Source organism: Orcinus orca, chromosome 5 (assembly GCF_937001465.1).
Source record: "Orcinus orca chromosome 5, mOrcOrc1.1, whole genome shotgun sequence".
NCBI lineage: Eukaryota > Metazoa > Chordata > Mammalia > Artiodactyla > Delphinidae > Orcinus > Orcinus orca.
The window spans coordinates 78,781,397-78,796,517 of NC_064563.1; the positions used below are offsets into that span (position 1 = coordinate 78,781,397).

At 46.7% G+C, this 15,121-nt stretch overlaps 1 protein-coding gene across 6 annotated transcripts in view; it reads left to right on the top strand.

The window, feature by feature from the left end:
- The window catches only part of SLC12A8 (solute carrier family 12 member 8), a 135,422-nt gene that overhangs the window by 86,729 nt on the left and 33,572 nt on the right, over positions 1 to 15,121 (top strand). For all 6 annotated transcript variants that reach the window (XM_049710341.1, XM_049710342.1, XM_049710344.1 and 3 more), the window contains 4 exons: positions 2,668 to 2,698; positions 9,137 to 9,224; positions 10,087 to 10,118; positions 10,850 to 10,937. In XM_049710341.1, the coding sequence (XP_049566298.1) occupies positions 2,668 to 2,698; positions 9,137 to 9,224; positions 10,087 to 10,118; positions 10,850 to 10,937 (239 nt within the window). The remainder of the gene's footprint in view (positions 1 to 2,667; positions 2,699 to 9,136; positions 9,225 to 10,086; positions 10,119 to 10,849; positions 10,938 to 15,121) is intronic.

Genomic DNA, 15,121 nt, shown 5'->3' on the forward strand with positions numbered 1-15,121 from the left:
GGCAGGCTCTCTCCGGGACCCTTAGCTCTGGGTCCTGCCTCCAGCCTACATCCCCCGTCCCGGGGCATCCCCAGGTCTCCTCCTAAGTTATGTGTCTGTGGGTGAGAGAACAGGGACCTGCTCGGCTGCAACCGGGTCCTGTTTTAAGGAAGAGAGCCCCAAGTAAGGACACCCTGAAGATGGGGCTCACCCTGCTGCATTCTGATGGACTTGTGAGCAGGAACAGGAGAAAAAGAAGCTTTATAATTATTATACGTGTTTATTTTTGTAGTTTCATTTATAGAATTAATGTATAATTTTATCTATAATAATTATTATCATTACAGTAGCCTACACTATCAGGCACTGTGCTGAGCACTTGACAGTCTTTTATTTAAACCTCACCATGGCTCCCCTGCTTCTATCAGATGCAGATTTACCATGAAGCTAATGAAGCCCGGGCTTCAGGGTCCCTCGCTTGTGTGACCTCCTTCTAAAGCCCCACTCCTAATTTCATATTCATAATTTTGAATTTTTTTTTAAGTTTTAGGCCCCACAGACCCTGTATCCTTCCATAGGTTCTATTATTAATCCATTTTACAGATGAGGAAACAAAGACACAGAGAGGTGATTTCCCAAGGTCACCTGACAGAAGTGGTGAACCCCATTGCTTCCCGTGCGCTTTGGAGAGGATGCTGGAGGCGAGGACACATGTTTGTCTGGCGCTGCCCCTGACCCAGAAGCCAACAAATCTTGCTGGAGTCCCAGCGTTTGAAAGTCCCATGATTCGACACTGTCTCGGCAGCATCTCTAGGGCATCGAGAGGGTGGGGTGCTGACAAGTGCTGTCTCCAAGAACAGAGCAAAGAGGGAATGAAAGGTTCCCACCAGAGCAGCTAAATAAACAAACCAGTCAGGTACGGAGAAGGAGCGGGGTTTTGGAAATCAGGTGGAAGGTAAGGAGAGGCAGCCAGAGTCCTTTGGAACCCAAGGGAGTTGTGAGTGAGGGACAGAGCCCATCTGCCCCCAGTGGACATTTATTTAGCACCTTCCAGGTGACAGGCACCGTGCTAGGCACCTTATAAATGTTCTTTCCAACTTTACGACAGGACTGCGAGGTAAATAATCTTATCCCCATTTGCAGGTGAGGAGACCAAGGCTCAGAGCCATGCTGCCTCCAAATAACAACAAAAGGTGGCAGATAAGGTTAAGTCACTGTAGTGCATGGATATTCTACCTTAATGAAAAAGAAAAAGAAATTTATGAACTTAAAAAAGAAAAAAAAAATAGCCGAGAAACAAGCTCTAAATGGAAAGAGAAAATTGAAGTTTTCTAAGGTCACAGATTTGGATCAAGAAGCTCCCAGGAGGAAGCTTGGAAGTTCCTTAAGAAAGAGTAAGTGGTCCTTTAACGACCAACTAACAGAAACCAGAAAAGCCTAGAAAAAACGATTAGATGTTTTTTTTCCCTTACGAATTCTCATTTTCAGGATCAAAAAAGAAAATAGGGTGGGAGTGGGATTGTGATAATAGGCAACAGGTGAAGACTTTGATCTCTGTGCGCCATGGTTGATGAAGGGGGTGGTGAGAAAAAGACGACCGCTATTTCGCAGATGCTGGTAAGTGGTTAATTGACATTTATACTGGTTATTTTAATCAAGAGCTGATTTTAGAGATGTCTGAGGGGTCAGTTCCTCTCCTGGCCATCTATGTCTGTTGTCACAGACATGAGTCAGGGCACCAAGCCTCAGTTCACCTGTTGCCACCTACCCAAACCGTAAGCACCATGGCAATGCTCAGAAGGTCTGGATGGCGCTGGAGGTTTAGCTTCCTCAACCTGAGCTGGTAAAGTGATGGCCAATACCATCACCCTCACAGTTAAAGCTGAGACAGTGAAGATGTGCCAAAAGGCCTTAGGACTAGGGTGGAAGAGCGAGTCAGATGGCTTTACCCATATGAAGGAAGCTGTTTCCTAAGTCACATGGTAACAAGGTGCAGCCCATATCATCATCCTGATACAGGGCGAGGACTTGTTTGGGGTAAAGCAATTAACTGCTTCCTGGAACTGGCTGTTCAAGACAAACGAGGAGGGGAAATGCCCTGGATCAGGACAGACTAGTGATTCAGAACTGGTGACAGAAGTTCCTGTGAGTAAACTGATGCTGATTTTAATTAAGTTCAGCACTCTTGTTGGGGCGGGGGGGGGGGTCACCCCAAATTAATCATGCAGTTACTCTGTTTTAAAAAGAAAAATCCAAAGAAAGCAGGGATGTTAGAAAGAAATGGAGAGACTGTATGATGTGGAGGAAATAACACTGACTGGAGACCAGGAAACCTGAAGATGAGTTCTGCTGGTTCTGCAAGCAACTGGCTTGAAAACATGTGCAAAATCACCTCCCCTCTTTGGGACTCGGTTTCCTCATCTGTAAAATAAAAGGCTGGAGTCAGGGATCTCTAGGACACCTTCCAGCTTTAAGAATCATTGATTCTAAATAGCCACTTTAAAGAATTTTAGGAAGCCTGCCAAGAAGAGTGTAAAGATCAGATAGGAATTCCAAAATGGACACTTGGTGTTTTCCAAACTGTGCTCCATGGAACACTAACAGTGAACAAAGTGTTTCATTTTTTTAAAAAGTGTTCAATGTCAAATAAGTTTTGGGAAATACTGTGTGCTACATTTCTCTTTTTAGAGATGGACAATGAAAACCAGCATGTTATATGGTAAGTCCAGCAGCAAGAATCTCTCTAATCTTGTTTAATCAATGTTTTCCCAACGTTCCCCGCACCCACCCACCATGGAACCTTTTTGTTTTAGTGCCATATCTGTAAATATCTCTGGGAAATAGTATCTGTTCTACTACACGCCCCCACCCTAAATCTAGCTCTAACATTAATAATAGTATTTTTAAATTGCACCAGAAGCAGAAAGGAAACAAACTAGGGAATCTCTATTATAGTTGACAGGCATGGGTGAAAAAATATGAAATCAAAATAATTTTTCTAAATCTAACTGGCAAACAAGACATTTATAGTCCACTAGAACTAGAGATCATCTGCTCAAGAATCGTGTAGTCGTGCAAGGGCAAAATTCTGGGAGCCAGAGTGTGCAAAACAATCTAACAGGTGTGCCCGGAACACCCACGGGAGTCACCCTGAGGCTTCCTGTCTGGAGTGCAAGGTGCCGCCATTTCCTTGTCTCTAGGGTTTTTTGTGTATAGTACTGACTACTTATTCTCTGGCTTCTCTGTTTTGTCTCAGAAGCCCACGTCCTGGTTGTCTGGGTCTGACCCATTTCTGAGGGTGGCCTGTGTCAGTGTCAGCTGTTTCTGCTCCCACTGACCAGGATCCCCATGTACCCCACAGCAGGCCAGCTAGTGGGACCTCTAATCAAGGGCCCGGTCATTGACTGTGGAAGGGATTGTGGTGGGGAGAAGAAAAGGGCGTTTGTTCGTTATGCATACAGAACCTGTTTGGAAGCAGGAAGCCATTAGGATTAAACCATTAGGATTAATCAATCACTTTCCTAGACAGAAGCATCTATAGGAATGGAGTTCTCATGGGTCCTCATTTCTTAACTTTTGTAAATGATGTGAAGGAAGGAGTACAGAATGACACGACAAACTATAGGAGGTACTAAAATGGCAAAGAGTAAATAGCAGTATGTAATCTCAAAAAGCTGAATGAATAAAATTGCATAAAATTGCCTGGGGCTTGGGGGCAGAATGAGGTCACTGCAGATGGTGGAAGCAATGTGGCCAGGCGGGTGAAGCACCAGTAAACCTGGGGACAGGTGAGAACCTTGGAAAACGGTCAGAATTTGGGAGGTCCAGAAAGGGGTGGTGTTAATGATTGAAGTTAGTGGGGCCTGGGAATCAGGTAAACATGGAGATCTGGCCGGGGTTGGTCTTGGTACCAGATTGTCTGGCAGCAAGCAGTGGGGCCCTAGCCCTCAAGCAGAGCCTCGGTGACGGGACGTGGTCCCAGGAGCGCTGGTCAGAGGAAGGCAGGTCCTGGGCATTCCTCTTCTGATCCAAATAAGACTTGCACGTGATAAAAAAAAAAATAGTGCAGAGATGCTTGTAACATAAAGCAGTAGTCTCTCATCCCCCTACGTCCAAAGAGCCCCTCCGTGGGGGCAACCATTTTTAATACTTTGGGAGCTAACTACATTACCAAGCAATATGCCTATACCTGTAACCTGATTGATTAATCAAAGTCCAGACGTAATTTATTGACTCCATGCTAAGAAATAGAGAAGGTTTAGCTCATTTACATGTTACTCCATCCACTTACCAATTTTTGATAGTTATATTTTAATATTTAGTTCTTTTTTGATTGCCTTTACAACTTTAAATAATACTCTTAAATCTCTGTTATCAATTCTAGGCTACATCCCTTCACTCCTTATTGTTGGTATGGGAAATTAATATTCTGTGTTGTGTTTTAGGATTAATGTGTTAGGGTCATATTTATTTTATGTGTAAAATATTTTTACAAGGCATGCTTTAGTAATCTTAAGGGAATCCCTAATTTTAAGGGAATCTGAATAATCCTTTTATATTTGTGTTTTAGAGCAATATTAGGGAAGCTATAAGTAGATTATTAGCAGGTGAATGGGCAAAATCTCATGAAAGCTGTAGTTTACAACTTGAAGTGAACACAGTTTCACTCAAACACACACTCTACTAAAAATTTTTTTTTGTCTTAAGATTGCAAGTCAAAAGGCTTTGGAACTTCAAAGACAAGCTTCAGTATTCTTGGAAATTTCTTGCTCGTTTTAGCAAACACTTAGAAACTCCCCTTTATGATGACAAGATACAGAATAATTTATAGCATTAACTTAAAATTTATTGCGACTGGTATATAAATATTTGCTAGCTGTTTCCTTATTGACCTAACAAATTTAATGGCTAACTCACCTTTCAGGTTTTCTTATTAAACTAATCGAAGCTTCTAACATTCAAGCCAGTCCTGAGTGAAGGTCATGGGACTTTTGTTTCCCACACTATTACAACAAAAATATAAGTGCCTTTTCTCTTCCCTCTACTTCTCTTCCCTCTTTTCATTTCCAAATAGCCGTTAGCTATAGCTTTACTTTCACTTCATCAAGGTAGGTAATATTTGTATTCTACTTTGTAGCTATAGTTAAGTCCTCTGTGCTACGTCTATAGGTCAATCTTAGAAGCTAAAAAGCAATAAACGTATATACTACCATGACTATGTAGCTGTTCACTGAAGACTAGAATGGGCTGGGCTAGAATTCCATTTCCTTTACTGCTATTCTGATGTGGTCCTTGTGTCATTTCGGGGAGAATGTTCTGAGTATCACGGCCAAATGGGTTAATTAAAAAAAATTTTTATTAGTTTAAAATCATGTCATATTTTAGTTTGCTTCATGTTTAAGTGTTGACTTTCTTGTTCACTTTTCCTAGAGTTTCAATGAGCTTTTTTTTCTTGTTGCCAAAATATGCAGTCAGCGTATTCTTAAAATAATTCATACTGTCCATTGTGTTGAATCCAGCTCCCATCCAGAGGCATCCCTACTGGGGCCTCCATTCTTCTGCCTCAATCCCTACTGGTTTCTCTGCCGTACAACGGTTATTCTGGGACTTATAAATTCCTGAGTTATTATCGCTGCTTTCTGAATCATGTGTTTTTCTCCTTCACAGTTTATATCCTCATTTTGCTGGAGTACTTGCTTTAGTATCTTCCTCAGAAACTATATGTGGGGACTTCCCCGGTGGTGCAGTGGTTAAGAATCCACCTGCCAATGCAGGGGACAAGGGTTCGATCCCTGGTCCGGGAAGATCCCATGTGCCACGGAGCAACTAAGCCCGTGCGCCACAACTACTGAGCCTGTGCTCTAGAGCCCATGCTCCGCAACAAGAGAAGCCACCGCAACGAGAAGCTCACACAGCACAGCGAAGAGTAGGCCACGCTTGCTGCAACTAGAAAAAGCCCGTGCACAGCAACGAAGACCCAATGCAGCCAAAAATTAATTAATTAATTAAAAAAAGAAAGAAACCATATGTGGGAGGTAAATTTCCTGAGCCCTTTTTAGCTTAACTTTACTTTTTTCTTTTGCGGTACGCGGGCCTCTCACTGCTGTGGCCTCTCTGGTTGCAGAGCATAGGCTCCGGACATGGCTCACAGGCCCAGCCGCTCCGCGGCACATGGAATCTTCCCAGACCGGGGCACGAACCCGTGTCCCCTGTATTAGCAGGCGGACTCTCAACCACTGCGCCACCAGGGAAGCCAGCTTAACTTTACTTTCATTTAACTGGTAATCTGGCTAAGCCCTTGTTAGCTTAACTTTACTTTCACTTAACTGGTAATCTGGCTGAAACTCTAGTTTCAAAATAGCTTTTCCTCAGAATTTAAATATCAGTGCTCCATTGTTTTGTAGAATTCATGGTTGCTGATGAGAAGTTTGATGCCAGTCTAATTTTTGTTCCTTTGTAAGTGTTCAGTTTTTAATCTTTGGAAATATTTAGGATTTCTCCTGAAATTGCACAATGATGCATTTAGGTGTGGACTTTTTTGTTGTTGTTTACTTTATGGGATATTTCAACATACAGACTTTTGTCTGCCTCAGTTTGAAGACATTTATTTTTATTGCTACCTGGTTATTTTCTTTTATTTTCTCTGTTCTCTCTCTCTGTTCTCTCCTGTTAGTTGGATGTTGTAACTCCAAGATTTCTCCTCTATTTCTCCTATTCTTTGCTCAAAATTTCTACCCCTTTATTTTTCTGTTCTAAATTCTGGGGTATTAACTTAACTTTATCTTCTAGATCTTCCACTGCATTTTTTGTTTTAGTGATCATGTTTTTAATTTCCAGAACTTTTTCCTTGTTCTTAGATTATTTTTTGTTTTTCATAGCATCTCACTTTATAGGTAGAATATTCTTCTTGGATGTGTCTGGGGCCACTTATTAGTGTTTTCTTCAGAATTCTCTTCTGTGTCCTGATTTGTATGTTTCTTCCAGCCCAGGTGGTTCTGTTTTTATCATGCATGTATCTGTGTATTTGTTGCTGGGTTTTGTTACACACTTGGCGATCTTTGGTTGCTGGTGTGGGTCCCCTGCTATAGTGTATGCGGGTCTGTCTCCCTGATGGGGTTCTTCCTTCATGGGAGAGCTGACGGCAGCACATTTGTGGGTGTGGCTGGCTCTTGAGGAGGGCTTCATTTGGGGTGTGAACATCCACACTAGCGGCCCTGGTTTTCCTTGGGCAGTTTATTTAGATCTTCTAGAGAAACATTCCAAGGCTTTCTTTTCCTTCCCTTTTATTCTGTATCATTTTCTCTATTTTCTATGTTCCAGACATTTGTAGAAACTTTTCATCTACTTAAGGCTCTTTGCTTATAGGCATGTATCCATTTTCCCCCTTAACTACCCTTTTAATAGGATCTTGGGAGGGAGGGGAATGAGAAGAAAGAAAATGTGCCTAACATGCTATTTTAAACAAAAAGACCTTTAAGAATTACTTTTCCCTTATTTCAAAATGATCACTATAGAAAATTAAGAAAGTAGAGATAGACAATAAAATAGAAAATGATCTGTTTTTCCATCACCCAGCAATAACATTGTTAAGATTTTGAAACATGTTCTAGTTCCTTTTTCATTTTTCTACACATCTATTTATCTGGTTTTTTTCTTTTATAACAATAGCATCATACCATATGTCCTGCTTTAGAATATGCCTCTGAAATTGAAACGATAGCTTTGAAATCTCTTTTCATGTCACAGCGTATCCCTGACAATAATGGTGACCTGGTATTTATTGAAAGATGTATCATCACATATTTAGCCAATCCTCTATTTTTAGACATTAGGTCTAAAATTTATAATTTTCACTATTATAAACAAGCATTTATAAACATTTTTGGATAAATCTTTACTCATATCCTTGACTGTTTACTTAGGATACAACCCTAGTAGTGGAATTGCTGGGTCAAGGTTTATGCAGGTCCCCGCCTTGGTCCAACATTCACAGTACTCTATGAAATAGCTCTGCTTTAACTTTCTGGGCCCAAACTTTCACTTCACTCCACTGCACTTGAGTTCCCTCAAGCATTAACGCAAGGGCGTTAAGAGTACAATTTTTGGAATCACACAGACCAGGGTTGAATCTTAGCTTTGCCACTTACTAAATGTGTGGAGGCTATTTTAATTAACCTCTTTGAGCACTAGTTTCCTTTTCTATAAAATTGGGGAAATAATTCTACTTTTCTGATGTGGTGGTTGTGAGGATTAAACGAGATAAAAAATGCATGAAGAGTGCTTAACACAGGCTCTGTGAGGTTCAAAGGGTTCATAAATCTGTAATGACGGGGTTAGACCCATTCCTCTCCCTAAGCCCTTGCAAATCTTCCTTCAAGTCCACGTTCAAGATGCACCCACTCCTGTGGGCTTGTAGAGCACATGTGGGCTGGACCCACCTGTGATGTTCAGAGCACATTGTCTTGTTGGTTTCCTGTATGTGTGTGTTTGGACTGAAGCGATGTCCTCACCGTCCCGCACTGTGCTGTTCCTCCTTATCGTGACTAACTGCTTTTCACGCATGTTCATGGGGAATAGAGTCCATGATGAAAAGGAGCTCGCCACTCAGTGTTGGTAGCATCAGGATGGTTCTTTGGAGTTTGTTTGGAGCCCTTTGGCAGCTCAGGAGCTTTGAACGTGGTAGCTGGCTCTGAATATTGGTTGAGACCTGCCCCTGGGACCCCTGAACCCCAGTGTAGTCTGTGGGCAGCAGAGGAAAGGAACTCTGCTGAGCAGGCAGTGGTGGGCACTTTGCTAAGGCGGAGCCTCTCCTGGATGTTGTCCATCTGGAAAGCAGAGCTCAGAGCTCAGCATGTGGCCTTGGGACCTTTGTGTGGCCTGCCAGACGTCTCCCTGGCCCTCATTACTTTGCACTGGGCCATAAGATGCTTTTGAAGCCAATAGGGCTTTCCACCCGAACTCACCGAACCCACAAAGGTCCCTTTCATGCCTCGAGGATGCCTCCCCAGTTGCCAGGGGAGATTGAGAAGTGCAGTTTGCAGAGCTGCATATGGGAGGGCTTGGCCCTGGGATCCCTTCCAGGAGAGGGCCCCGAGGAGGGGCAGATGATTCGTGGAGTATGCAGCTCACCCTTCTCTCCCATCTGGGTGTCTTTCAGGAGTCATGGCCGGCTTCAACATGGGGGGCGACCTCAGGGAGCCTGCTGCCAGCATCCCCCTGGGCTCCCTAGCAGCTGTTGGCATCTCGTAAGTTCCCCTGGTGGCAATCATCTGGAGAGAGGGAGAGAGAACCCCAGGCAAAAGAGGGGATTGCTCCTTTAGTTCTAAGAGTGCCCCGACTGTGACCTATCTATTCTGTATTCCAATCCTCCTTTTAACACTCAGCCAGCTGGAAAATTCACGTCTGGTGGGTTCAGACGATCGCCCTTTCCTACCCGCTGCCTGGGAATGCAGCAAGGAGGAGGGCTGTTAACCAAGATGAAATCCTTTCTTTCCTTTTTCCTCAGACTCCTGCCCCTCCCCCTCCCCCACCCCCATTTTAAACTTGGGCATTTTGTAACCTTTGAGTTTCCAGGGTCATTGCAGGGAATATAAAGAGGAAGAATTTTGCCGTCAGACAGACTACGATTTACATCCCAGCCCAGCCGCTGGTTGGCTGTGTGACTTCAGGCAATTTACTTAACTTTCTGAGCTTCCTTTCTCTTCTCTGTAAAATGGAGGTAATGAGAACATGGGTGCCCCATAGACTGTGGAGGAGGTGCTGTGTGTAACAGCACGTAGTAGGAGCTCAGAGGCCGACTCTCCTCTTCCCTCAGCTCGCCTCCCTGGCACTGCCCCAAGGCCGTCAGGCGTCCCTATTTTAGTTCGCGCTCTGCCAGCCACGCAAGCAGGCTGGGTGCCTTGGGTCTGTTTCTGACCTTCTAGAATCTTCTGTTTTCTCTCTGTACACGGGAAGAAGCTCCTCTGCCTTCACTGGGTAGGCGTGAAAGGTAATGAGATCCCAGACATGACAAGGGCCCAAGAGGGTTAAAGTGCCTGTATTATTTTAACTGTGATGTTTTAAAAAATATTACTGTGTCTGTTTCACCGATGCTGTGTTTGCTTTTAGCTTGTCATGATGGCACTGTTGCTTCTAGCCAGGTACACAGCACCTGTCTCTGTTTTGTGCTAAATAAGGTGATCTCGTCGGGAAGAAAATGAGGCTGACAGAGAGAAGGTTGGGTGTCAGGCAGGAAGGGAAAGAAAGAGCCCTGTCTCGTTTTTGGTCACAGCTGGGAGGTCCCGGGAGGAGCCTTTAGCCCATCCTCCCGCTGTCCAGATGGGGATGAGGCCGCAGGGGTCATGTGACTTGATCGCGGTCATAGGGCATCTGAGGGCAGAGCCAGGTCCCTGCTGGCCTTTCACATTCGGCTTGGCTCTCTGTCACCTGGGGGCCAAGGAACAGCAGGCCTCCGAGGCCTGAAAGATGATCAGCTTGTTCTGCTGCAGGATAATGGGGTGCAGGGCTACCAGTCAGCCCCGGCCTGCATCCCGGCCACCTAGAGGCCTGGTGGGCCGCTGCTCACCCCCAACAATCTCTGTAATGTAAGAAAGAGGCAAAACAATGATACGTTTATATAGATGTGTGTGTGTGTGTGTGTGTGTGTGTGTGTGTGCGCGCGCGTGTGTATGAAATATGCTAGCGGAGAAGTGCCCGCTAGCACTTCTGGAAGTGCCCCCCAGACAAGCTGGGGAGGCCTCATGATGGGCCTTGCTCTGTCCTCTGGGACAGGTCTCCTTGGGAACCCGTAGACTGAGTGGGGTGGGGTGGGTTGGGATGGGGCTGGGCGAGGGCAGGTGGCAGCTCTGCTCCGCTCTTGGGTTTCTTGCAGGTGGTTTCTGTACATCGTCTTTGTCCTCCTGCTGGGCGCCGTCTGCACCCGAGGGGCCCTTCGCTATGACTTCCTGATAGCAGAAAAGGTGGGTGAGTCCTGCACTGCCCGACAGGCTCAGGCTGCGGGGTCATTGATCGGCTCTGAGCAGCAGCGGCTGCCTCCCCCTTGCAGCCCTGCCTGGGGATCCATGTAGTCTCGGGCTCAGGACTAAAGTACAGGGGCCAAAACCATGGGGAAGATGCAGGTCCTTCGTGTGGATCCCTAGACCCGGGTAACAACACCTGAAAAAGCACATGCATGCAGGTGCTAAGTAATGGGGACACAAGCATCCCTTCATGTCGAAAATCAGGGCAGAAACAATCTGGTCCCCCGAAACCCCGAGCTCCAACAGCCCTTCATTTTTGCCAATAGCCTCCCCTTCCACCACAAGCAGGAAGTGCTACTTGCAAGAAACGGGTAGGAAGGAGGAGGCTGATGGACGGAAAAGAGGGTGGCAAGGTGGAGGCAGATGGCGGAAGCCCGGCGCCAAGGTGAAGGGCGGTGAGAGGCAGGGCTGGAGGCCCCTTGTCCCCTCGGGCTCCCCAGGGAGGTGGCCCCGGGTGGATTTGGCTACAGTCTCTGTTTCCTGAGCCCTGCACCCTCTGTCCGCAGAAGATTAGCGAATTCCTGATGTTCCACAGCAGCCCTGGAACAGGCTGGAGGTCATGTGACAGTCAAGGACACTCACTTGGCATCTCTAGAACCCAGGAGAATAAGACTTCCACACATTCTTCTGGAAATCCCCCAAAACTCCTATCTTCCCATCAGTTCCCTGGGGGAAAAGTGGGCCCTGAGATTGCTGTCATGCATCAGAGAGATGCGCCAGGGCAGGGAGGTTTTCTTACTCGGTTAACTCCTGAGTAGCACTGCTCATATGTAGGAGAAAGTACCCTTTTCTCTGGTGTGAGGCTTTGCAAAGCAGCCTTGCAGATTCATGGAGGGGCACTGCTTGGGGCAACCTGGGGCCGGAAACTCTGAGCTACATTTTACAGCTACGTTTGGGCTTGATTTCCACATTGCCACAGGTTTCTTTTTCAGGCATGTAGACGCCGGTGTCAGGGTGATATTTGTTTTTGGGGGATGGGGGGTCTTGGCCTTACCGTGTAAGCAGGTTTTAAAAGGGGGAGCGGTTTGGGTAGTGAGAGAGCTGACACCCACCTCCCAGGGCCCAAGGTCTTAGATCCCCCCCCCGCCCCCCCGCCACCGCAGGCGAGCAAGGTTTACTCTCAGGGGAGGAATCAACATCAGCTTCCCCCACTTATATCTCCGTGCTCGCTGCCGTCTTGCGTTTCATCTCCCAGGGGCCTCTTCTCTAACTGTGGAATGAAAAGCTTGGCCGCATCAGAGGGATTAAAGGCCTCCAGGAGCAGCTGGGCCTTGGCCTGAGGGAGCTGCCGGCTGCTGTCTGCACCATGCCAGTGGCCAGCTAGCTCTGCCCCTTCACAAGCCGGTTCTTCCTCGTGGATTCCCCCACGGAGGTCCCTTCAACCACCAGAGACTCTGATCTGGATGGAGGGAGGCCAGTGATCCCTGGGCGGGGTCTCCTCTCTCAGCTCCTTCCCTGGCTTTGCGGGGAAGCTAAGAACGGGTGTGTGGGAGCCTAGGCAGCCTGTGTCCGAGGAAGGCCACAACAGCAAGCGTGTAAGAGCGTCTCCACGGACAGCGCAGGGGAGACTTCGTGGAGTGGAGATTCCACCACTAATAATAGACGCGTGAATGGGGTCAGGGAGGGGGTGGAGTTTGTCTGAAATGCCACCTGTCCCAGGCACTAAAACAGCTAGGCAGGCAAGCCCTTCTGTGGCTGGGGACACCTGCCAAACCGTGCCTGGCAAATGCACGTGGGAATGTCACTACGCGCATACCAGGTGAGAGGTGGACAGTTGGTTTTTGGAGAGGACAAGAGACTGTTTCCCGGAACAGGCTGTTGTGAAACCTATGAAAGAAAGAAAAGATGGAGTTCTTGATTGTCAGTAGCAAGCAGGGGCCAGCGCAGCAAGTGAGGGAACGGAGACGGAACCAACCAGGGCAGCTCCACAGCAGCAGCGCCCTGGTGCACTGCCCCCTGGGGTCCCCTACAAAAGGGACCATGTGGGATTTTCCCCCCAAAGCCATGAAACCCGACTTTTCTCCCTTCTTGCCCTTCAGCATCCCTCCTTGGGACTGACCCGGCTGCAGAGCAGGGACTATACTTGGGCAGTAAGTTGGGCCACAGACAATTGTACTCATGGCACCTGGAGGATGGGAGGGTACAGCACGAGAGGCTGGCAGGTACAGGTGTGGCCTCCTTACGTGGTCCCTTGACACAACCTGCCACCCCCATGTGGTTTTAATAAACTGGTCATCTCTCCCTCACATCTTAGCTGTGGCCTGGGTTCTGAGCTGGCCCATCTCTGAGCAATCCTGGGCCCAAGGAAGCAAGGCCTCTTCCGTCCGGTCTGTGTGCCCCGAGGGCTGGGCACAGACCTCCAGCATCCACCCCTTGGCGTTCCTCCTCGTGAAGCTCCTCTGAGCACGTCCCTCTCTTTCTCGCGAGCTTTTTCTGCCAGAACACTTACCTTCAGTGGCCGCTGGCTGCCCTGGATTCCTTTCCACTGACCTGCAGCGGGTCCGTTCATCTGTTTCTTTCTGGGTTTCCTGCAGCTTCTCTGATCTATTTCTAATTATTTGGCTTCCCAGCCCATGGTTCCTCTCAGAAGTTTCTTTTCACTTTATATCCCTACCCCAGAGGAACGTTTTCCTGGATGTTGGGTGTCAGTCTCACTAATGTTACACTTTCTAAAAATCCCCGAGTACGTCAAGGTGGCTCTGAGGTAATCTGTGTAAAGCACGATACCTGGTGCATGGTAGGTGCTTATTACATTTTGACTCCCTACACACTCCTTGTGGGGACACCCTTACAGGTAGGACACATTTTGGGGTGGGGAGATTTTTTTCCTGTGAATCCACATGTTTAACTGAATAGGAAAAGCCCCCAAAGTGTCAATCCCAATGTTATTGGGTTATAGAAAAAGGAGTTGTATAAAGAGCAGGTATTAGTAGGGGTAAAATGAAACAGATTGAATAATTTTTTCAGAATAAACTTGTATGCAGCCCAAGAAAAAATGTTTATTACACATCAAAAAGACCAAGTATTTTAGGAGCCCTGGGGCTTGCTAACTAGCAAAAAAAGAACAGACTAAGTAGGAACAGTATCCGCAAAGCATGTTTGTGAAACGTGGGGTATCCTACGGGGAAAACGCTCGTCACTCTTGGATTAGACAGTCACGGCTTCCCACGTTCACAAGCTACGCCTGGGAAGTCGGGGTGAGGCAGGGCTCGCGGCTGGCGGGGTGAGCCCAGCCCAGCATCCGCCACCCAGCCCCACCTGCCTGTCCTCTGCTCTCCATTGTGGACACGGCTCTGCCTCTCAGGAAGTGAAGCCGACTTTGTTTCCTTCTGGAAAGTGTCTATCAAGTGAGAGAGAAAACTTGCCTGAAAGGTGCGAAGTTGGTCAACTCATGGAATGAGGACAGTGTTAGAAAACTCATGTCTCCAGAAAGAGGGAACTGCTGAGGCATCGCCACAGTCATACATTTGGGATCGTACAGGTGTCAGGATGTACTCCTCAGTAATGTCCAGGGGCCGCAGGAATTAGGTAAGGCAGAGTGAGTACCTTGGAAATGCCTTTATATTCAGTCCTTCAAGAGAAGAGATCAGCCAGTAGGTTGGTGGGCTCTCTCAATGACTGGAGCTCCAATGGGAGCTGGGATCAAATACCAAGAGCAGAGAGCCGAATTAATGATTTTCATCAGTAGTTACGAAACGAGAAATTAGGGTAGTTCACACCCCAGATAATGTTTTAGAAAGACAGCTTTTTGTGGTGACTCACGCCGGTGGAAGACAGAAGGGCACATTTTACTTTTTCCTAAAGAACTGTTGACACACATCTGCTCAAACAGATTCTTACTTCCACCTCCACTGGCACAGATAGCAAGTTTACAGCCCCATATAAATAGAGAAAATGATTACATTCTGCGCAGCTGGGAGCAAAGCTGTGGAGTTTACTGTTGCACCTGTAAAACCTTGCCCTATGCCAGTATTTCTACATGGTCCTCAGGAAATGCTCCCTACATGGGTGGATGGATGAGAGAAAGGAAGGGGCAGGACTCAGGTGGGAGAGAGAGAGAGAATGGAGTTGTTATAATATATCCAACCACGAGGACCAACATTTCATTTATTTTTCAGAAAATT